A 23,487-nucleotide genomic window follows, 5' to 3' on the forward strand; every position below is an offset into this window, starting at 1 on the left:
ATGAGATGTGATTTTGCATTTGAATCAATAGGGGGCGTTTTTTGTATTGAAGTCAATGAAGGTGATTTTGCATTGAAGTCAGTAGGGGGCGTTTTTACATTGAAGTCAATGGGATGCGATTTTGCATTGAAATCACTAGGGGAGTTTTTGCATTGAAGTCAATGGAGGCGATTTTGCATTGAAATCAGTAAGGGGCGTTTAAACATTGTTAAGCAAGTCAGTGGGACGCGATTTTGCATTGCAATCAATAGGGGCATTTTTTGTATTGAAGTCAATGGAGGTGATTTTGCATTGAAGTCAGTAGGGGGCGTTTAAGCATTGAAGTCAATGGGACGGGATTTTGCATTGAAATCAATAAGGGGTTTTTTGCATTGAAGTCAATGAAGGCGATTTTGCATTGAAGTCAGTATAGGGCGTTTAAGCATTGAAATCAATAGGATGCAATTTTGCATTAAAATCAATAGGGGGCGTTTTTGTATTGGAATCAATGGGACGCAATTTTGCATTCAAGTCAATGGATGAGATTTTGCATTTAGGTCAGTAGGACGCGATTTTGCATTGAAGTCAATAGGGGCATTTTTGCATTGAAGTCAATGGGATGCGATTATGCATTTTATTAATAGGGGGCGTTTTTTCTTTGAAGTCTATGGAAGCGATTTTGCATTGAGTCAATAGGACGCAGCATGCCAATATTGCCACCTTTTTGTTTTTTTCTATCGGCAAAACACCAGTAACCCTATTTTCGCCGGATAATTTTTCGCTGTATGTATCAGTGCATCCCTAGAAATTACTCCAAAATTACATTTGTCTTTTTTTTTTTTCTATTTTTTAATAAATCTCTTCAGTTGAGTTTTAGTAATAGATTGATACTAACTCCAAGTGGCTCACACCAAGCAAGGAGGGCCACTTGTTAAACAATTACAATCTTACCATTGACAACCAATTGACAACATATAAAGTTGGCTCTAATACTGCAATAAACAAAGTAAAGCAGAAGGAGAAAGCTCAGTCCTCTCTAGTTCCCAGCCTGGGGGGGGAAGAGGATTCCTGAGTTCGTAATTGCTCAATCACATCAGAGGAGGAGGTTGGGGGCAGAAGCCGTAGCAGTCGAGGGATTATAAAGCCACATTGCCCAGACATTTTTAAACCTTTACGCACAACCTCTGTTCTCGTAAGTATCCTGATATAATGGCAGACTGGAATTTACCATCTTTTTCCAGAACGCGATGGCTGGTGGATATGATTTTTTTAATTTCCAGCACATAGCAATAGCTTTTCTAGCATCATCGGTCATATTTACATTCAGTTCTCTCTTATATCCTGGTATGGCGTATTCATTCATGAATTAGTCGCAGTCACAGCGATATATTAGGCCAGTGATGCAAATAGAAATTTTAGGAATTTGTTGCATGAGTTGCAGAAAATATGCAATGCAACAGCTGCACTCCTTTTATGAATTTGGTGCAAATACACAGCTATAATGCCAGAATTGTGTTGCAGACGTTTATTGGAAAAAATAAAGTGACGGTTATTTTCAGCTGAACACCATGAGATTTGAAAATGACAGGCTTAGGGCTGAAATCAAAGATCCTTACCATTAGGGTAAAGCTTTGTGGATTGATCCTGGGGTCTCCAATGTGCGCAGATCCCTCAGCGCAGACAGTAAAGGTTGATAAAGTGTGAGGAGCCTAAAGAACGCAAGACGCACCTCAGCACACCTGCACTGCTTTTAATAATGCAGAGCAACATGGAACATGGCGCATGTGTGTGTTATAGTGCACTTTACCGTTGGTGCGCTTTGCTTTATTATATATGTGCCTTGGGGCAGGGGCCTCCAAACTTTCAAAACAAAGGGGCAGTTTACTGTTCTACAAACTTTAGGGGGGCTGGACTGTGGCCAGTGGGAGTAGAAAATGCCCCAGTGTCAGTGAGAGTAAACAGTGCCATAGGCTTGAGGGTCAGTGGGAGTAAAAAAAAAAATGACATCATTTGTGTCAGTGGGAGAATTAGTTCCCCATCTCTGGTGTCAGTGGGAGGTATAGTGCCCCATTGTTGCTGTCGGTGGGAGGAATAGTGCCCCATCTATGGTGTCAGTGTGAGGAATAGTGCCCCATCTATGGTGTCAGTGGGAGGAATAGTGCCCCATTGTTGCTGTCGGTGGGAGGAATAGTGCCCCATCTATGGTGTCAGTGGGAGGAATAGTGCCCCATCTATGGTTTCAGTGGGAGAAATAGTGCCCCATCTATGGTGTCAGTGGGAGGAATAGTGCCCCATTGTTGCTGTCGGTGGGAGGAATGGTGCTCCAACTTTGGTGTCAGTGGGAGGAATAGTGCCCCATTGTTGCTGTCGGTGGGAGGAACGGTGCTCCAACTTTGGTGTCAGTGCAAGGAATATTGCCCCAGGGGCTGAATAAGGGCAAGCAAAGGGCCATATCCATCCTGTGGGCCACAGTTCGGAGACCCCTACCATTAAGAATGAATAAAAGTGCACATAAATTGTTTGTTACCAGCTGTACATTACAAAGGTGCAAACCCAGCTCAAAACCTGCTGCTGCTCAATCACTCTTGACAACGTTAGGCTATGTGCAGCAAGATTGCCATGCCTCTGAAAAGCGATCCGCATTTCTATTACTTTTCAGAGGCATTTGAAAGCCACCCGTATTAACCCTGTAAATGCCACATCACAGCTGTGTGCATTGCAAGCAGTTGCAGCATGTGCCTGTTTGCTTGAATCTGTGGCGCTCAGCGGCGGTACTGCCTGCAAGATGTGATGGGGGGGAAAGTATCCGTGCACACCCCCATCCACTGTCTTTGCAGCTTAAGGGTAACGGTAAAAGTGCAGCTTGTTTTTATCATCTCCCAACTGCAAGTGTAAATGAGCCCTTACAGTTCGTCCCAACCCCTATCCGTCTGACTGAATAGCTTGGCCTGCTTGTCAATGCAGAGAAAAATAGAAAGGGGCGTGAAATAAGTAAAAGGAATTTACTGAATACCATCATTGCATGAATTACCGCACAGGCATCCAAAATATATATATATATATATATTTTTTGTAATACTGCTTCTGTAACTAGAAATGTTTAAAGTGTAACTATGAGCAAAATAAAATATTTCATATTATACATTCTTTCACCAACATTGCCACAGTAGATATCGTTTCTCTTAAAGCAGAACTTCAGTCCACTTGCATCTGTGGCTCCGCAACCCCTGGGGCGCTGCCATTTTAGTGCATGCACAGACTGGCCTTTGGATCCCGGCAAAGCCTGTGAACGTATCTGCACATGCACAATAGAAATGCAACGCACACGCAAAAGACAGGGCAGGTTTCTAGCCTATTGTTGGTCTTTGTGTGTGTTGGGCATTGCAAGATAGACTTGTTCATTGTTTTGCCTAGGGCACCAGGACAGGGGATTTGTACATACCTTATCCTTATCCCTCTTCCTCGGCAGTTGACACTCACCTCTTTCACTCACAGCCTTAGGGTTGTGGGTAGGTTGGCCTTTGGTAGGCTGCCAATGTCTGCTCTCTGACATGGTGCCTATGTTGCTGATTTTGAAAATGAATTTCTCCACAGTGCTTATAGATACAGAGATAAACAAGGGCTTGATTTAAAGTGCTTGCATTGCTCAGAATATGTAACTACTTTAGTGCGCATGATCTGGGCACAGGTTCATTTTAAAGTAAAACTAAAGGCAAAATTATTTTTTTTTTTTTTTCATTTTGGATAGAGTAAGGGAGGGTTAACCCTTGTCAGATTTTTTTTGCCAAAATGCAAGGTGCTGCACAATTTTTCAAAAGGGTCAGGGACTTCTTTTGTGTGTTTCTTGTGTGTAGGGGAGCCGTTGAAATGAAAGGAACTTGTAGGAACGTGTGGAAAACACACAGAAATGCTTGCACGGTCCCTTGCACCTGCATGGTATAAGCAGAGCCTTAATGCGGGTGACAAACTGCAGCATATAATGTATGTCATTTTATATGTGGCCATAGTTCCACTTTAGTCAGAACATACAAGGTTGTTTTGTTAGATATAGAATATAAAATTAGCAGCCGCTGATGAGTAAAGGGAAGCAGCAGCTATGGTTGGGCCCTCCAACCCCATAGACCATTGGACATTTGCCTCCTCTGCACCATCACAGTTAAAGCCAGCAAACATGTCACTGGAGGAAAAAAAAATCAAGCGTGTGCTTTTATAGGGCAGCTTAGTGGCTTAGTGTACTGGGGCTTTTGGTTTAAAGCGGTATTAAACCTAAAACCAAAGATGGTCCCCTGGCAATTCTTGGATCTTTGCATTGACAATGAGGGCAGTTTTGTTTTCCTTAAGGGCAAGATCCAATCACAGACCTTTACCGATTTTATATCGAATATTATATTTACCTAATATAGCGAAACTTTCAGCCTTGGAGACATTCCTGAGTAAGTTAGAGGCCTTTCCTGAAGGAACAATGGTTCTAGCATTACTCCCCACTGGGATTCCTCTACAGGCTCCTCAGCTTTGACCCGTAGTTTGCAGAACAAACTTAAAGACCTACTCCATTCACACCAATTAGTCGATATCTGGCACCTTCTGCACCCACAGGAAAAGGACTACACCTTCTTTTCATCAACTCGCGGTTCCTATTCTAGGATCGATCTTTTCCTTGTCAAACATTCTCCATTCCGATGGTTTCCAGATCCGATATCGGTCACATTGCCCTATCGGACCATGCTCCAATCTCTATGGCAATGACATTATCACACCAGACAGCTAGATCATCATGTTAGTGTCTGAATAGGACACTATTACAAGACCCCGCAATTAAGGGAGACGTTTTGTGGGAACTGCACCTATACTTTAAAATTTAACAAGGACTCAGTGTCCAATCCCCTTTCCCTCTGGGCTACATTAGGGGAATTCTCATCAAACATGGCCACAGAGTTAAATAGCAAAGAAAAAATGTTGTTAACCAAGCTGCATGACCTTGATAAATGCCATAAGACCCAACTTGACTGCACAACAGAAGCTGAACTCACTCACATTAGGGAACGGATTAAACAGCATTCCTTATTTCATGCCAAAAACCAACTTACGAAAGCCCGCAGATCTTTTTATGAATGTGGGGACAAATGTAGCCGCTTACTAGCTAACTTTCTTTGCTCTTAAAGAAATCATATATTACAGCCCTTTCTACCCCTTTCGGGTTCCAAAATATACTCCTCCTCGAAGATAGCAGACATTTTTCACTCCTTTTGCACTAAACTGTAAAATCTAAATACCGCTTCCCCCGCTGCGTCTGATGAGGATAAGATCGCTGCGATAAATGCGTATCTTAGAGAGGTTGATTTGCCCTCTCTTTTATGGAAGAAGAGATTGATTAATTTTTCAGTCCTATTTCTGCTGAGGAATTTGCTATGGCGTTAGCCAGTTCTCCTATGGGCAAGGCTCCAGGACCAGATGGATTCACCGTGCCCTACTATAAGACATAAGACTTACAATGAGCATCTGGTGTCCCATTTCACGTCAGCATTCAATGCGATTCTTGAGGGCCAAGCAGTGCCCCCTGACCTTCTTCATGCCAGTATCACGGGTATCTCTAAACCTGGCAAAGATCTGCTGCAATGTGCTAGTTACAGCCCATATATACTTAACTGCGACCTCAAGTTATCCACCAAGATTCTGGCAGAGAGATTGAACACTATTCTGCAGCGCATAGTACCTCTGGATCAAGTAGACTTTATCCAAACAAGGGAGGCCTGAGACAATACAATCAGGAACATAAATATAATAGCCAAGGCTAAACGTACTAACATGCCACTAATCCTCCTGTCCACCGATGCCGAAAAGGCTTTTGATAGGGTGGATTGGTCCTTCCTACACAAGACCCTACAACACATTGGCATGCCTGACTCTTTCTTGAACTGGTTGACTGCTCTCTATTCATCTCCCACCGCCACGTTAAGAGTGAATGGGTTTGCTTCCAAACCCTTTGGCATTTGTAATGGCACTAGACAGGGATGCCCCTTGTCTCCGCTCCTTTTCGTGTTGTCTTTGGAACCCTTATTACAACATATACGAAATAACCCAAATATCAAAGGTTTGTAAACTAGCAAATACCACCATAAGATCACAGCATACGCTGATGATCTGCTTTTTTATAATTCTGACCCAACCACTTCCTTACCTGCCTTAATTTCAGAACTCCACTCTAATTGAAACCTATCGAACTTCAAAAGGAACCTGCAAAAATCAGAGGCTCTTAATATTATCCTCACTTCACAGGCTTTCATTAATCTCTCTCGTAACTTTCCCTTTCGGTGGGCCTCACAAGCCATTCAGTATTTGGGAACTAAAATCCCATCTAACCCCTAGAGTTTTTTTTAAATTAAATTTTCACGCGTTATTATCTACCTTAGCATCGGATTTCGAGAAATGGAAACCTTTAGCCATCTCCTGGTTCGGTAGGTGCAATGTTCTTAAAATGAACATCATGCGAAGACTCTTATAACTCCTGCAGGCTCTACCCATTAAAATACCTCAAAAGTTTGTTTCGGACAATCCGATCGGCCTTTATTAAATGCATTTGGCAAGGGAAATCTTCCCACCCACAGAAGACCCTCTTACAGAGGCCCAAGATAACAAGGGGAGTAGACCTCCCAGATCCTGCCCTATACTGCACTGTGGTACACATCACTAGAGTGATTGACTGGTGCAGGAACTCCTCCCATAAGCTTTGGGTATCTCTGGAACAAGACTCAATACCTCTTCTCTTAGGTGTTACCCCCTGAGCAGGCATTCACCTACCGCTTCTTAGAACTTAAAAATAATTTTAAATTAGACAGCATAAACAGCTTTCCCTCTCCAATGCTGACTATTATAGGCCACCCAGATTTCGCCCCCTGTTACACAGACAAGGTCTTTCGAACCCAACCAGATTTGAATATCGTCCAGGCATCTATGTTCCTACGCCCCTCGGGATGGGCCCAACTTTCATATCTTTATGGATTCCTCCCCGATTCTGCATTGGGTAGATGGAAACTATTACAGTTGTCTTGTTTCCACGTTCCCTCCCGGACCCTGCGCGCTTTATCAGACATCTCACCGTAAATCACGCTCTTCCACATATCGCATCCTGCTTGATTTATTTTCCCAGCAGGATCCTCCATTTTATCCAAATTGGAAAGGGACCTGAACACCACATTTACTGATGACCAGAAGCTCTGCATATTCTTCTTTATCCACAAATCTTCCTTGTGTAGTAAATACCAAGAGACTACATATAAAAATTCTGTCAAGATGGTACCGGACTCCCTCTTTTTAAGCGTCTATGTTCCCTCGACACAGCTCTTCTTGTTGGAGATGCAAAACTCAGGTTGGTATAATATTTCATATCTTTTGGGACTGCCCAAATAGCCAACCTCTTTGAGACAAGTTCTGCAGATTGTCCACAAATTACCAGACTTCTCCCTTTTTTACAATCCTGCGGCAGTGCTTCTAAACTTAACCCCTGTGTCCAGTAAGAAATACCATAAGTCTTTACTAAAACATTTCCTGAATGCTGCTAGGGCCTGCATCCTCAGTATGTAGAGAAGTCAATCTCCACCTACCATCTCTCAATGGTTCACCAGGGTAAAGGACATACAACACATGGAGCACTTGACTGCTGCTCTTAGAAGTAAAAGTGAGGAGCACAACGCACAATGGCTTCACTGGAACATGTTTTACTATTCAGATGACTACTTATCATTAGCCTAACTTACTAACATTTAATGCATTGGATGCGATTTTAGCTCCTTTTGCTCCCAATGGGGGATCCTTACCCCTTCCATCCGCCCCATAATTATGTTTTGTTTTTTTTTCAAAATATATTTCTCTAAAAAAATAAAAAAGTTTTCGGTGTGCGTTAACATCGTGGGTATGATCACTCGGAGGCCATGTGCTCAGATTCCGATTCTTGCACTCCTGAAAATGTCCTGTGTTCTCACTAGCCACTATCTCAAGAAGTATGTTTATAGGACTCAATGAGGCTCTATACCTTTTATCTCAAAGGTAGTTCTAATTGGGAACTATACTTGTATGATGCTAGTGATTAATGTCTTATGCAGCACAATTTTCTGTTCTACTGATGTCTGTTTTTTATGGCCTACATGTACCCATTCATATTATCCTGTCAAGTTGTGTTAATTTGATGCATACCTTTTAAATAAAGAATTTAAAAAAAATTTAATATATTGCAGCTTACCAACCATTAGATGTGGTGGCTGCATTTGTTTTCTTTTCTTGGGCTTTTTCCCCCCTCTGTTTTCACCTGGTGATCTGGCCAGTAACACACCTCCTGTATTAGAGAGACACCACTCTGGAAGACTGAGTAGAGGAGGCACAGCAGACAGCAGCATTGGCAGTCTGGGCGGAGGGTAGTGTTAAATGCATTGGCAGATTTAGAACAGATTAAAGCCAAACTCCAGCTTCCACTTTATACCTTTAAAGCAAACAGGTTTTTTTTTTTTTTCTTTTGGGATAAAAGTTTTGCATGAATAAACAAAACCTGATCATTTTATCACCCCTGCCAGTGTTAAGTGGTTTATCCCATCCATGTAAACTGATACATTCTGCTGGAGAGCTTAAAGTATAACTAAGCAAACCTTCTTCTTTAAGTTTTGGATGGAGTGGAGAGAAAATAGAACCTGTTTTGTCCTGTGTATCATTATCCTTAAAAATTCCAAATTGTGGGCTGTCCCCAGAAAAGTAATATAGGGGAAATCTGGTTCTGGTGAACTGGGGAACCCCAAGAGATTCCCTTAGGGGTTGTTTGCACTTGCTCAAAATACTGACGCTTATCAAACACGCCTATAGCATTAATGCGTGTTATTAGGTCCTGCGGCCCTGTTGACATGCTTTTTGGGGCGTTTAAACTGGCCAACAAATGCCTATTATTAACTGTAATGTACTACCACGCCGCAATTGCACTGCAGCCACATGCCTGCGCAGTTGCGGCACATTGCCATGAACTTAAATGGAAGGAGTTGAAGTGATTCAACTCTTCTCAAGCTCGACATGAGGCTTCAATTTGTAACTAACATTTCATGTTTTGGTAGTGTGAGCAGCACTATGTGCTGTCCGTTGTATCATTTGCATAGGCGTTTGAGGGGAGTTTTTAACGCCCCTCAAATGCCTGCTCATAATGCCAGTGTAAATGCAGCCTTAGTTTGCAAGTATTTCCTCTCACTTCTTATTTGGCTATGGGACAGGAAGTGAAGAGAAATCTCTGCAATGGGGCAAAAAACTAACAGGGCTTATAACCCTCCCTTACTCCATCCAAAATGGAAAAATAAAAAGTTTTGCCTGTAGTTCTACTTTAAGCTTAAGAAAAAAAGCAGAATTACTTTCCAGATCACCAGATGAAAATAGAAGAAAGAAAGCTTAAAAAAGAAAACGAATACAGCCATCACATCTAAGAAATGGTAAGTTGCAATATAATAAATGTTTACTTTTCAATATATTAATGCATTATCTGCATGGAGTTTGCATGTTCTTCTTGTGTTTGTGTAGGTTTCTTTCCAAAGGCTATCAGAAGGTAAAATTGCTCTAGTACATGTATGTGTGGGGACCTTAGATTGTAAATGTATGTTTATTAAAAATCTTTCAAACATACAACATGATAAAAACATATATATATATATTTTTTTTTTAGGGTAATGTGATCAGGCTCTAAATTTTATTTATACAAAAAATAAATAAAAATGAATATATACATAAATGAACAAAAACAAACAAGCTTACAATCAGCAAAAAAAAAAAAAAACAGAAAAGAAAATGTCTTTTTTTCCCCCGAAAATAACATAAATAGAACTAAAGACAAAGAAACAAAGGGGACCTTAGAGTGTAAGCTCCTTGAGGGCAGGAACGCAGGAACTGATGTTAATGTACAATATGTAAAGAGCTGCGTAAATTGTCACCGCTATATAAATACCTATAATAATAAATAAATAACTTCTTTAGGAAGACAGTGTAAAGCTGGATACACACCATACAACTTTTGTTGTTAGATTTCCTTTACATTTACCTTCAACTATGTAGTGCAAGGGCCCCCCTGATTAAATGCAAATTAAAAGGGTTTAGATTTGACCTCATATTATATGGTTTTGGTAAATCTAACGGAAATAATCGAACGTCAATTGTATAGTGTGTATGGCCCATAACACTGAAGTGTGAACTTAAAGCAGCTTATCCGATTTTAGAAGTCAGATTGCTGAAAGACTTCTGAATGGTCGCTGTGGGTTACATCGTTTTGCACATTCCTCTCTTTGCCTTACATTATAAACCCATAAGCGTGCTGGCCTCTGAATTATGAACGAAGCCGCGCTGCACATTTCCCTGTGAAGGCGGCGCGGGTTATAGAAACGCTCAGTGATTTACTGCAAATCAATGGAACATCTGGAATTCACCGTGGATTCCATCTGCATTGTGTGCACAAGTTTACCTGGGTGGGTTGGGCACTGGCAAATTCTTGTTTCAGTTTAACGATGGTCAGTTCTAGTCTGAGCTTGCAGCAGCCTCTTCCCTGCAGTCAGAGAACTCCGGCACACAGCACTCAGCATCTGTTCCCTGCTATAGCCCACTGCAGAGGAGTCATAATCCTGAACTCAGGGCACATTTACATTCCACAGGTCTGATAAAGTGCCTGTCTGATTGCCCATTCAACCGCCTATTCCCTTCTCTCTGGCTACAGATTCCTTCTCTGCACTTTCCGGCAGCACAGAGGTAGAGCCTGGATCCCTCTCTCTTCTGCACCGCTTGGCCACTATGGCTAACTGAGGATCTCACCTCCTGCCCTGGCTTTGTGGGAATTTTCCCAGCCCTGCGTTCACCATGTCCAAGCCGTCACGTTTGGCCAGGCCCTTGTCAGCTAACGTAACGTCTAAGCTGCCTGTGAGCAGGATTGAAGATTTCAACAGCCGGTCAAGAAAAATCAGCTTAGGGGAGAAGATTCTCAGGACTGGCAGCGAGGGGAGTCTTGTTAAGAAGCAACAGCAGGTGCAGGCGGCACACATACTAGCAAAGCCGCCTGGAGCCAACTCTGCCAAAGGTACGTCCCTGCCATCTATCCGTTATGATTCACCGTCTTCTTAGAATGTAAAGATGAGATGATTCCGGATTACGTCTTAACTTTTCTTATAGATTGCTGGCAGATGGTTTTAGCTTCTTATGTTATCTGTTGGTTTCTCTGGCCCACACAAAAGCAAGGGAAGCTTTTTGAAACTTTAATGCCTCGTTTCCACTGAGCGGTATGGTTCGGTTCGGTACGGTACGCAATTTATGCCGTTTCCATTGTCAAAAGTTGTGAATGGTACTCCAATTCCGAACTGTACTGTACCACTTTTTTGGTACCCTTTCGTTGGGGTACCAAGCACATTAGTACCGTACCAACAGGGTAGAGCTACACTGTTGAGGTACTGTTGAGATGAGGTACTGTTGGCGGTGGAAACGCAAGCCTGATCAAGGTGTACCGTTCCGAACTGTACCGAACCGTACCGTACCGCTCAGTGGAAACGAGGCATTATATTGCGACAACTTGATGGAAATGGTAGCAACGAACTAGGTTCTGGCTGAGTGGTGTGATATATGAATGAACAGAATCACACATAGCTGACGTTGGCTAGGAGTTGGAGATCACATCTTGAACTGATCATACACGTCACAATCTTAATGTATTATCACCATAAGATCTGCCAACAGCTAATTAACGCAAAGGCCTGCCTGGTTGTAAAATTGGTTTCAGTAGGTCATCCTGTTACATGGTTTTGGTAAATCTGGTCATAGATGGATCGAAATAGTTGGCGATTCAGCAGGGACCAGACAAATCTTCAATCCATCTATGCCTGTAACTGTTCATAAGAAGTCGATCTAACTATTGGTTTCTCATGAACGTGTATGGCAGGGGTCGTGGGGTGGTAGTCAGGTCCTCCATGCTAGGCACTTAGAACAGGGTCGCTGCTTCATACACGGAGTACCTTTACACGAACAGACGATTAAACTTGAATAAACTCTCCCAATGTACTAAACATCATCTTGGTTACTTGTGCATTTAGGAGGGACATGCAGAGCCCTTGCCCTCTCCACGTGTCCAGTGTATCACTGCTACGTCACTCCCAGTAACGGTATGGGTCCCTCTTTTCACCTAGTGCTGACTCCTTGCGTGTACTTCAGTAAGTCTTCCTCTTACGTATCTGTGTACAGGATGAGGGCCACGGGGGTGCAGATCTGTTCCCGTTGCTTTGGGACAGGGATCCTCAAACTACGGCCCTCCAGCTGTTGCAGAACTACACATCACAGGAGGCATTGTAAAACTCTGACATTCACAGACATGACTAGGTATGAGGGGAATTGTGGTTTCATAGCCATAGTTTGAAGACCCCTGCTTTGGGAGATGGATCATTGCAGAAGGAGTGTCTCACCTGTCACATGTACACGCTTCATGACATTCAGTTTGCGCAGCGCTGCAGCCGATGGTCGGTGTACTCTGACAGGTGAGGAATCCCTCCATCCACCTCAAATATGGGGATGGGGGAATCCATTCGTTTTTTGTTTTTTTTTATCACCCGGCTTGCTGATTTAAAAAAAACAACAAAAAAAAAAACAATCCATCTATGGCCAGTTTAAAGCAGAACTAAACCCCTTGGTTTAGTGGTTTAAAAAAAAAATAGTTACGTTTCCAGCATGCAAGGAATGGTAACTGCCCCATTGGTTGTGCTCTCAACTAGACTGTCCAACCATCCAATGTCTGGTGTCATCGTAGCAGTACTGATCACATGTGCAGCATCATGCCAATTGCAGATCAAACAGAGGCTAAGATGGCAGCTTCCTTGTCTGAAAAAGATTAGGAGGTTTCAGTTCCACTTTAAGGCCTTGTTCACAAAGAGCTTACTATATCATACACCTATGCATGGGCCGGTGTTTACCTGCATTGGGTGTTCTGTGCATCCCTGTGTAAGCAGTCCTATTCATGTCAGTTGGGACACTGTGGCTGCACAAACACAGTTGCTGTGTCCCAGTTGGACATGGGTGTGGGTGGGTGTCCCCAAACACAGTGTATTCAGGGACACGCACCCACACCCACACCCACATGGATGTCATATTGGGACACAAGCTGTATCCATGCAGCCGCTGTTTCCCAATTGACATCAATGGGAGTGTCTGAACGGGGATCCTCAGAACAGCTGTGCATCCCCTTGTAGGTACACCCAGCCCTGCATAGGTGTATGATATGATACATCTTATATGAATGAGGCCAAAAGCGGACAACATATGTCTGTACATTCTCTGTACAATTTCCTGTAGTTTGTATCACATGTACAATGTAATAGTAATATTAATATCTCAACAGTTTATTCACTTGTTGTTCATTTAGGTATGAACTGCACTGCATAGTTTATTTCTTTATTTCAGGTATTTACATCCAACATTTTATGCAGTGCCTTAAATATTGTACATTGACATCAGTCCCTGCCCTGAAAAGCTTGCAATCTAAGGTCCCTATCTCACAAGCAAACGTACACATTCCAATTTATACAGGAGCCAAATGAACTTCCATCATGTCTTTGGATTGTAGGAGGAAACCGGAGTACCCAGGGGAAACCATGCAAGAGCAGCGAGAGCATGTTTGTGTAGATGGTAGATGTCAAAACCGGGTACCCGCCCCCCCCCCCCTCTGCAACAAAAAAGACATGCCAAATGTGGCATGTAAGGGGGTGGGGAGTCCTTAAAGCGGAACTTCCACTTTTGGGTGGAACTCCATTTCAAAGGTGTTTTACACTTTTTAATATTTTCATTGTTTTAGCTAGGTGTTAGTGTTATATATTGCCTGTGTTGTTTGTTTGCCTTACTTTGTAATGATGGGTTCACATGTTGTGGCTGCAGTTTGTAGTGTCATGGCTGATCAATTCCCCGATGTCCATGGTTTGCTATAGCTAGCTTGTCCCTTTTCGCCAAAAAAGACGAGACAACTTCCTGTTCCAGGTCCTATAGAGTCCAGTGCATGCGTTGCCATCCACACTGTGTCATGTGAGAGTGTTAATTTAATTACAAAAACAGCTTCATGTTAAGCTCTCTGTGTGTCTGTTAATGTTCTGCCAATTTGTGTCTGTGTCAGATCGAATTACTGTGTAGCTCTCACCTGCAGAGCACTGCACTGTGAGACCCAGGGATTGTTGGTTATATAGTTTCTTCACAGGAAGTGTCAGGTCTCAGACTATAGACAGAAGTCATACATTAACCAGTGCAATGCCATTCTGCATGCCTCATATTTCTACGCAAGCAGAAACATCTGATACTGCAATGTGAAGATTCACTCTACTATAGGTTGTTTGTCCAGGGAAACAAATTATACCATGAAACTTCATGATCAATGCACATCTTAAGTGGGTGCAGGTAGGAATATCTATAATGCCTTTTAAACGAGATTGTAGAGAAGTTGTAAAACCAGATTGTAACATGTATGGGCAGCTTAAATCTGAACTCCGTGGAAAACAAAAGTCCTCCCTTGCAGTTGGGCTGCAAGGGTTAGTTGCTCATTTATGTCTAGGCTACCACAAAAAGGACTCTTCCTTACTTGATCTTTCGCTCCCGCAAGCTGTAGGGGCAGCACTTGCAGTCTCTAACCTATGCTCCAGCAATTGCATGCTCTCTGATGTCATCAAGTAAAATGAAGAGCCCGTAGCCTTGCATTGGATGTGAGGATGCTGAGAGACCGTCCACAAGTCGGAGTGCAGGGGAGCTGGGGAAATGAGGGTCAGGTAAATAAAACTGAGTTTTCAAATACCTTGGAACCATTAGAGCATTTAACCCTTGCAGGAGGTAGTTTTCCTTCAAGAAAGGCTTTATGGCAAGCCACAGATAGGCCCAATCTTGCTAGCCATGGCATGATCCTGGTAGCACCAAGAATATTCACACGTATCAGAGATTTTAGTTTTTGGGAGATGTTGGTGTGGTAAATCTCCTACTTGGTGCTTCAGTGCCAGTTCACACTGATATGAGTCTGTTGTGAATTTGATGCCTTACAATAAGCCTAGATTCGCATGTCATCCAAAAACACATTGCTATGCGAATGCGATGCAGGAAACAAAAGCGTCCTGTGCGAGTTTACTGCATTGTGGTGCGATATTCCTCTCAATAGACATTAATGGAAACCACACTGAAATCTTATCTTGTGCTCAGATGTGTGCTAATACTTCCTTTTCTGTGCAGATTTTCACATATCCCCCCCCAGCTTGCAGAAATCGCAGGGTTGCCCAATCCCATCCGAAAATGCATTCAATTTGCATTACAATCGCACTGTCTTTAGCACAAATCGCAAATTGCACTCATTCCGCATTTTTTTTTTTAATAACCAATCGTGCATCAATGCAGTAATGTGAACGAGCCTATAAAGATAATCGACTCTTCTCTGTAAATATTCGGCAGCCACATGTTAACAGATCTTATCATCTATGTCTTTATTTGGTGGGTACAGCCGGGTATGTTCACTTTGCAATATTTGTACAGAACGATTGTTCGGTGGTCATAAGTTTAGACCCTCGTCTTATTTACCTTTAGGAAATCTCTGCATTTTCGATCCGCCCCTTTGCTGTCAGAGAAATCATCTTTCTGTACTGTGTGTGATCCAAAGATAATGAAACATTAAACAATCCTCGCATCCAAGGTTAGCACATACCCCATCTGGGAACACATCAGACTGTGTTATACGGCTCGTGAATGGACTCATCAGAGTAACAGATAAATAAACTGTACCCGTGGGCCGACGAGGGAGGAAACAGAAAAAAATGATTAGACATTTCTAGGAAGTTTGTTTTAGATTGCTAAAAATGTTTCTTGGATAAAGAGAATGCTGCAGGCAATTTGTTCGTTTTTTAGTTAATGTGCAGCTCGAAAAAGTCACGTGCTTGGAGTGCAAAGTGCTTCTCTATAGCTGCTGGCGGCAGGCTGTGCGGCTGCTCATACAGTGCATTAGGCTGTTCCATAGAAGATATTAGACTATACACAGGGTGGACACGATCACAGATATATTGCATGAAACAAGGAGTTTAAAGCTGAACTGCAGGCAAGCTGAATGCACAGATGGATCACATATAAGCTGTTTTTGCATCAGTGTATCTTTATTTTTGTTCATCCAGTCCTGAGATTTACCCAGCCCTATCATACAGCTGGGAGGATGACACTGTTTACAATCCATTACAATTGTAGACTGCAGGAGGAATGCTGTGATGTCCTCTCTCTACCCCAGCAGGAGTTGGAGGAGCTGAAGGGCAGCCTAGCAAGTCTCGGCTCAGGGGGCAAGTACAAACCAGAGGCCCATGGTGCAGCTACTTGGCCCCCCTCCCACTCTCCTTCTTGCCGTCCTCCTCATGACCCCCATTCCAAGCTGAAGCCCTGCTCCAAATACTCTCTACTTACCAGCTGAATCTGGGTTCCCGACCTGGCCAGCAGGGGGCAGTTGGGGGGAGCTGGGACAGGTCGGTCAGGGCTGGCCGGGGGAGAAGAGTCTCCAGTGGGGCATGGAACCGGCCTCTGCTCACACACAGTGTACACCATCCATGCTGGGAGGGGGGAGGGGGCGGGGGTTACGGCCTGCGCTCTGTTCGTGTCTTCAACCTGTACTCAGTAGGTCAGTGGCAAGGACTTTTTACTTCTCTTCACCAGGAATCCTTTAGGCATGTCTGTGGCAGAAGCAGTGCAGCTTTTTTACAGGGCATCAGAGCGGCCCAGGGGGCAATTGCCCCCCTGCCCCCTGGCCCAGTCCTCCCCTGGAGGAGCTCATCTCCTCGCTCACTGTTCTCTCCTCTTACATCAGCATTAGGGATCAGGTAAAATATTGAAGACAAAGTCTGATTTTTTTTTCTTTTAAATTCTTTTTTATTCAGTTTTGCAATAAAAGTACTAAAATACAAAATGCAAAACAAGGTGGTTTGATCTGTAATCTGAACCCCATTCCCCATTGAAGTTAATGGGAGCTAAATCTTTGGGGTCTATGCACACTGGCTTAAAGAAACACCAGTGCTCTTGGCAGACACAAATGCTAAATGCCTCTAAATGCTGAGCTTAACATATGCCTTTAACTAGTGGTCACCAGTCTTTCGGAACCTCACGGACCATTAAACTCGCAATAAACTTCCGAGCCAGTAACATGAATTTTACATGCCTTATACACACAGCCATGTGCTGGAGCTCTATTCTCCCTCTATTCTCCCTGAAATTGGAAGTCCCTCCTTCCTTACCTCCAGTTCTCTGCTCTACTCCCAGTGCCTCCCTCTGAGTTCAAAGGAGCCCAAACTACAGAGAAGGCATCCGGTATCAATGCGCACTGACAGTATTAACTGTCGGCACGTATTGAGAACAACACTGGAAACAGCAATTAGTTACATACATCTGCCACAATGTTGCGGTAGCACCCCTGGGAACCGCCAAAACCTTCTCATGGACCATCAGTGGTCCATGGACCACTGATTGGTGATCGCTGCTCTAAATGACCTAATGTGCATGGACACAGGATAACACTAGTTGCTTCTACAATCAAAACTCTAAACTCCTCTAGGAGCATTTTTTTTTTTTAAGCCAGTGTCCATGGAACCTTAAAATCTATTTTGGCCCTTTTCAAGACTAATATGCTAGAGATTGTCAAACAAATGGCATGGGACATTTTACAGGAAGCTGCACTATTAAAAAAGCTTAAAGGTGTATTTCAGCAGGTATGGATATTTTATACCTAGTAATATTGATCCAGCTTGGACCAATGCAACTATGCATATACCATACCTAGCCGATCCCCCCCGGATCTGGAAATCACACCGCCACTCTACTAATCTCCACTTGCTTTCAAGTACTTTTTTACATTGTGAACACAGGAGGATCGCTGCTCCACAAGGCCACCATTCAGAGAATGCTTTACACAGATGTATCTTTTAAGTGGAACATTAAAATAGCACTTTCCCTTCCAAGCCCAACTCTGTGCAATTTAAAAAAGTATCCCTTGTAGTGGGGCTGTGCCTGGGTTAATTGCTTGTGCTGATCTTGGCCAGGGGTGTTCAATCCATGGCCCGCGACCTCAAACCAAAGAAGCACATTTGCAGAGTCGGCAACCCGTTGATCATGGTCTGGGCTTGCCGACTTGCCATCACAGAGCATCAGAGTGCAGGAAGCTGATGACGGCAGCAGAGAGAGCAGGCAACCACAGAGGGAGCAAGTGCTGCGTAAGCCAATGCTTCCTCTTTAGTTCCAGCTTCTGTCCCAGGTGGAGTGATACCAAGTTCACTCTGCCTGGAAAAGTAGTCTGGGACTACAGAGGAAGCATCGGCTTGTACAGCGCTTGCTCTCTCTCTCTGCGGATGCAGACTTCTATTATATCCTGCAGATTGAATTCAGTTTTGGTGCGCTTTTAGAAGGTGCACCACACCCGCTAGATGTCATAGAAGTCTATGGCAAATGCAGCTAACCCGCAGGATCAGGGACACTGGGTATGACATAGAAGACTTTTTAACCCCTTCCTTTTTTTTTTCTTTTTTTGGGGGGGTCGCAAGTAGCTGGTCTTGCCTAGGGCGTAAAATAGTCTAGCACCGGCTCTGTTTGTGAATACAGAACACTAAATCAAGAACAAAGCTGCAACACAATGTAACGTACATGATTTTATTATTTTATAATAGTTTGAAAACCAGTTGGAGAAAAAGTGTAAAATTACACAAAGGGAACCCCAACCCTTAAAGACATCTAAAATTATATATAGTATCTCACTAAAGTGAGTACACCACAGGACATGGTTCCAGTAATCCATGCTCTTAGTCTGCTTGTCTTCAACAAACTGTTTGTGGGCTTTCTTGTGCATCATCTTTAGAAGAGGCTTCCTTCTGGCAGCACTCATACGTCTATTTCCCAAAGACAACCTCTGGATATGACGCTGAGCACGTGCACTCAACTTCTTTGGTCGACCATGGCGAGGCCTGTTCTGAGTGGAACCTGTCCTGTTAAACCACTGTATGGTCTTGGCCACCATGCTGCAGCTCAGTTTCAGGGTCTTGGCAATCTTTTTAGCCTAGGCCATCTTTATGTAGAGCAACAATTCTTTTTTTTCAGATCCTCAGAGAGTTCTTTGCCATGAGGTGCCATGTTGAACTTCCAGTGACCAGTATGAGAGAGTGAGAGCAATAACACCAAATTTAACACACCTGCTCCCCATTCACACCTGATACCTTGTAACAGTAATGAGTCCCATGACACCGGGGAGGGAAAATGGCTAATTGGGCCCAATTTGAACATTTTCACTTTTGTTGCCAGCGGTTTAAACATTAATGCCTGTGTGTTGAGTTATTTTGAGGGGACAGTAAATTTACACTGTTATACAAGCTGTACACTCACTACTTTACATTGTAGCAAAGTGTAATTTCTTCAGTGTTGTCACATGAAAAGATATAATAAAATTTTTACAAAAATGTGAGGGGTGTACTCACTTTTGTGAGATACTGTATATAATTATATTATATCACACAGAAGACATTCTCACCTCTCACGCCGTATATATGAAAAGAAATAAAATACTCATAGAATTCTCCATTCACTAGTGATGCATGATTAACCACCCCAGTCTGTAAGTATAACCTAGTAAGAGCAACGCACAGATGAGGTTATCTATTAATACATACAGAGGTGCATTCATTTGTGTCTTTTATACTTCACGGGAGTTTAGCTTTAAAGCCCAATTGAAGTCAAAGAAATGTATTTATGCAGATCTGAAATTAAAAAAGAAAAGCAAGGTGCTGGTAAATGACATATTTACTAGCCTCTTCCCCCACTCCTGAAGCATCCCCTGTAGCAACTGGGGGGAGAGGAGAGGAGGGAAGCCCGCAACACTGCCAGGCGAGGGGGCAAACACATGGGAAGCCCGGGCAGGAGGGGGAATTGGCACTGCGCATAGTGATTTTGCTGTGCCCAGGCTCACCTGGCACACCCCCCATGAATGCCAATGGACACAGCGCAGAATCAGGCATGGTAGGTCACTGATTGGGAAGATGAGCTGTAGGAAGACCACAGGTAATACTGGCACATAGTCCTTTGCTCTCTGCCTGCTTTTTTTCAGCACAGCTTCTAGAATTCAGTTTTGCTTTAAAACATTGTACAAATGTATTCTTGCTTTCACTCTCCTGGTATAACAACTGTGCCTTTTGGCTAAATATGACCGTGCAATATAATAGGCACCAGAGTTTGACCTCACTGCTCAATGCACTCTATAATCTAGGCCCGCTCTTCCTTAGCAGTGCAAATATGCATGACAATGTTTGTGATTAGAGGTGTGGCTATTACTAACCCAAACCAGCATAGACCACTGATGCAGAAGGTCAAGAAATGCATTTCAACAAAGAAAAAAATGGTATTTTAAAGCTGAATTCCAGGCAGATATAAAAGACAAATCAAAGCAGCTCTTTATTCATTAATACAGCCATGAATGCATTCATGCAAGCAGTTTAAGTATTTAAATTTGACTTCCTAAGCTCCTAAATCCCTTTACAGCAGATCTCAGACTGGGGAAGGGAAAAGCAGCTGTGCTGTAATTCTAAAAGCATGCTAATAGGGGACATGGCCAGATCTAGTTGGGTGCTGCAGTGTGCTGCCCCCCCCCCCCCCCAGGTTTGTGCCCCCCCCCCTGCCCCGTCCACATGATGATGCTGTTCCTGGCCGCTTAGCCCCTTTCTCATATATTGCAGTGCAATGTTCATAGGCAGCAGAGTTCGGCCTGGCTACTGCAGCTGTGCTGTCATTCTAACCAGGGAGTTTCACAGGTCAGAACTGCAACACAGCAGCCAGCTACACACTGTGCAAATCTTGGCTGTGTGCTGTGTGGGGAGGAGGAGTTCTGCTGCCTGGGTCCAGGCTGTGTGCAGTGCAGGGATGGTAGCAGGAGCTCTGCCGAGTGCCCTGCCAGCAGTGACTCCTATCCTCTGCCATGCCAGCAGTGATCCCATCCTTTGCCCGGCCATTGGTGACCCTGTCCTCTGCCCTGCCAGCAGTGACCCCTGTCTTTCACCCTGCCAGCAGTGACTCCTGTCTTTAGCCTGCTGGCAATGACCCCTGTCTTTCACCCTGCCGGCAGTGACCCCCTGTCTTTCACCCTGCTGGCAGTGACCCCTGTCTTTCACCCTGCTGGCAGTGACCCCTGTCCTCCCTCCTGCTGGCAGTGACCCCTGTCCTCCCTCCTGCTGACCCCTGTCCTGTGCCATGCTGATCACTGTCCTCGGCTCAGCTGAAACCCATCCTCAGCTCTGCTGACTGCTGTCCTCCACCCTGCTGACCCCTGTCCTCCCTCCTGCTGACCCCTTTCCTGCGCCATGCTGATCCCTGTCCTCGGCTCAGCTAAAACCTATCCTCAGCTCTGCTGACTGTTGTCCTCCTCCTCCCTGAGAGTAGTGACCTTTGTCCTCTGTCCTGCCAGTGGTTACCCTGTGCTCTGCCCTGGCAGCAGTGACCCTGTCCTGCACCCTGCTAGCGGTGACCCGGTCCTCTGCCATGCCAGGGTGACTCCCGTCTTTTGTCCTGCCAGTGGTGACCCCTGTCTTCTGCTCTGCCAGCTGTGATCCCTGTCCCTCACCCCTCTGACCCCTGTCCTCCTCCTTGCTGACCCCTGTCCTCCTCCTTGCTGACCCCTGTCCTCCTCCCTGCTGACCTCTGTCTTCCTCCCTGCTGACCCCTGTCCTGCACCATGTTGACCCCTGTTCTTAGCTCAACTTACCCCTATCCTCCGCTCTGCCAATCCCAGTCCTCCTCTCTGCTGAAGCCTGTCCATCGACCTTGCTACAGTTTAGATCTTAGACATGACTATTTACAACAAACAAATATAAAGTGTTCACCTCCTAAAGTGACCCTGCCACTGACCAAAAACATCTAAGCCAGGAAGCACCTGGTAAAGAAGAACTTTTATACTTACCCGGTCTGGTGTCTGTTCCTGGAATCTTCCCATTGCTGCAGAGATACATAGCCCAAAATATCTTTACATCAGACTCACTTCTGGCTGTCCGATGCTGGCATCCTCCTGCAGAACCCTACATTACTAATGTGTTCTGCACTGATGAAAGTAAGGGAAACCCCTTGGCATGTGTTGCCAGTTCCGGCTTCTGGTTCTTACCTGCTCCTTGTGCCTCTGGATGCACTGGTTAAAGACAGAAATCGCTGCCTTCTCTCACATCTTCTGTAGCAGGTCCTGTCTTAGGAAATGTCAGCTGTGTATGATCTATCTCACTCAGCCCCACTACTGTCCACAGTATGTGCGCTGCATCTCCCTGGCTACCTCCGGCCTGATGTGTGCTGGTGCAATTTGGGAAATTGTGAGTTGCTAGGTTTTTGTCTTAATAAATATTTCTCTAAAATCTGTGCTCTTGTCTTTGTTCTATCTATGTATGTATCTGTCCCTTCTTCCCGTTTATACTGGATGCTCTTTAGACAGGTTCTCTTGAAGCCACTTTCTACTTATCTCCTATCATACTGTGTTTCTCACCGACATTTCCTTTCCGTAACACCCTCTTCAAAATCATTACAGCTAATTTCAGTTGGCAGAAACGAAGACCAGAGAATAGAAAACAATACATCCCTCACTTATCGCTATCACGCGTAGGAGCAGATGGGATTTTACTAGAAATGCCTTTCCATTTTTCGAATTTAGTTACACATAAAATTTGCAGTAGGGTTCATTTTATGTGAAATGTGACAGTGCTTGTTTCATTGGGAGAAAAAGCAATGTGAGACTTCTATTGATTGCAGAAGTAAGCTTTCAGTGAATCGCTCCGCTCACTGCGAGCCAGGACCATCGGGAGATGCTCTACAATGAATAAGTCAAGAGGGTCCGCAGTCAATATTTTCACACCTTTGTACATTTTGCTAGCAACGTGAAAGCCCCAGTGTGAGCGAAGACTGGATTGAGAGCACCTGACACGTACAGTAAAATTTAATAAAACTGGTTTGCTTTTACACTGCAGTAATTGAGTTTGCAAAGATGCAGTTCAGCCATCATAGTCAGAGCTTAGGGAATGTTCCAACAGCAATTCCTTAAACAGAAAGCCAACCAGGAATCGTTGTAAATGTACTGAAGTCAAGAGGCTTTATATTTTATTTAATTTTCTCATGGCAGACAAAACAACTGCAGCCCCTTCTTGATCACTTTTATGTAATGCAGCCTACCTGTTGATTGTAATGGGATGAAGCCATAGGTGTGCGCAGCCTATTGCATTAGGGTGTACACCCCAAAGTTTAAATACACATGCATGTGTTTGCCTATATGTATATGGCCCCGGTACATTACTCTCCCTGCTGGCAAAGTGAAATAGAAGTGTGTGGCACTTCTCTTATGGCAGAGCAGGTCCGAGGGAGATCTTTCCCATCTCCTCACTGGCAAACAGAGCGATAATGCTAATGTGCCCTGGGTGATTAGGGTGTGCCCAGGCACACCCGGCACACCCTGTGCGCACGCCTATGGATGAAGCAGGG

At 44.0% G+C, this 23,487-nt stretch overlaps 1 protein-coding gene across 3 annotated transcripts in view; it reads left to right on the top strand.

Moving 5' to 3' along the window:
- The window catches only part of KIAA1217, a 958,874-nt gene that overhangs the window by 254,780 nt on the left and 680,607 nt on the right, over positions 1-23,487 (top strand). The window contains exon 1 of one of the 3 annotated variants that reach the window (XM_082258354.1): positions 10,603-11,059. The exons of 1 other annotated variant lie outside the window; for it this stretch is intronic. In XM_082258354.1, coding sequence (XP_082114480.1) covers positions 10,843-11,059 — 217 coding nt within the window. In that variant the 5' untranslated portion in view covers positions 10,603-10,842. Of the gene's footprint in view, positions 1-10,602; positions 11,060-23,487 lie in introns of those variants that run through there. One more of the 3 variants, XM_082258356.1, reaches the window with a different exon arrangement.

Source organism: Pelophylax lessonae, assembly GCF_965119305.1.
Source record: "Pelophylax lessonae genome assembly, chromosome: 5".
NCBI lineage: Eukaryota > Metazoa > Chordata > Amphibia > Anura > Ranidae > Pelophylax > Pelophylax lessonae.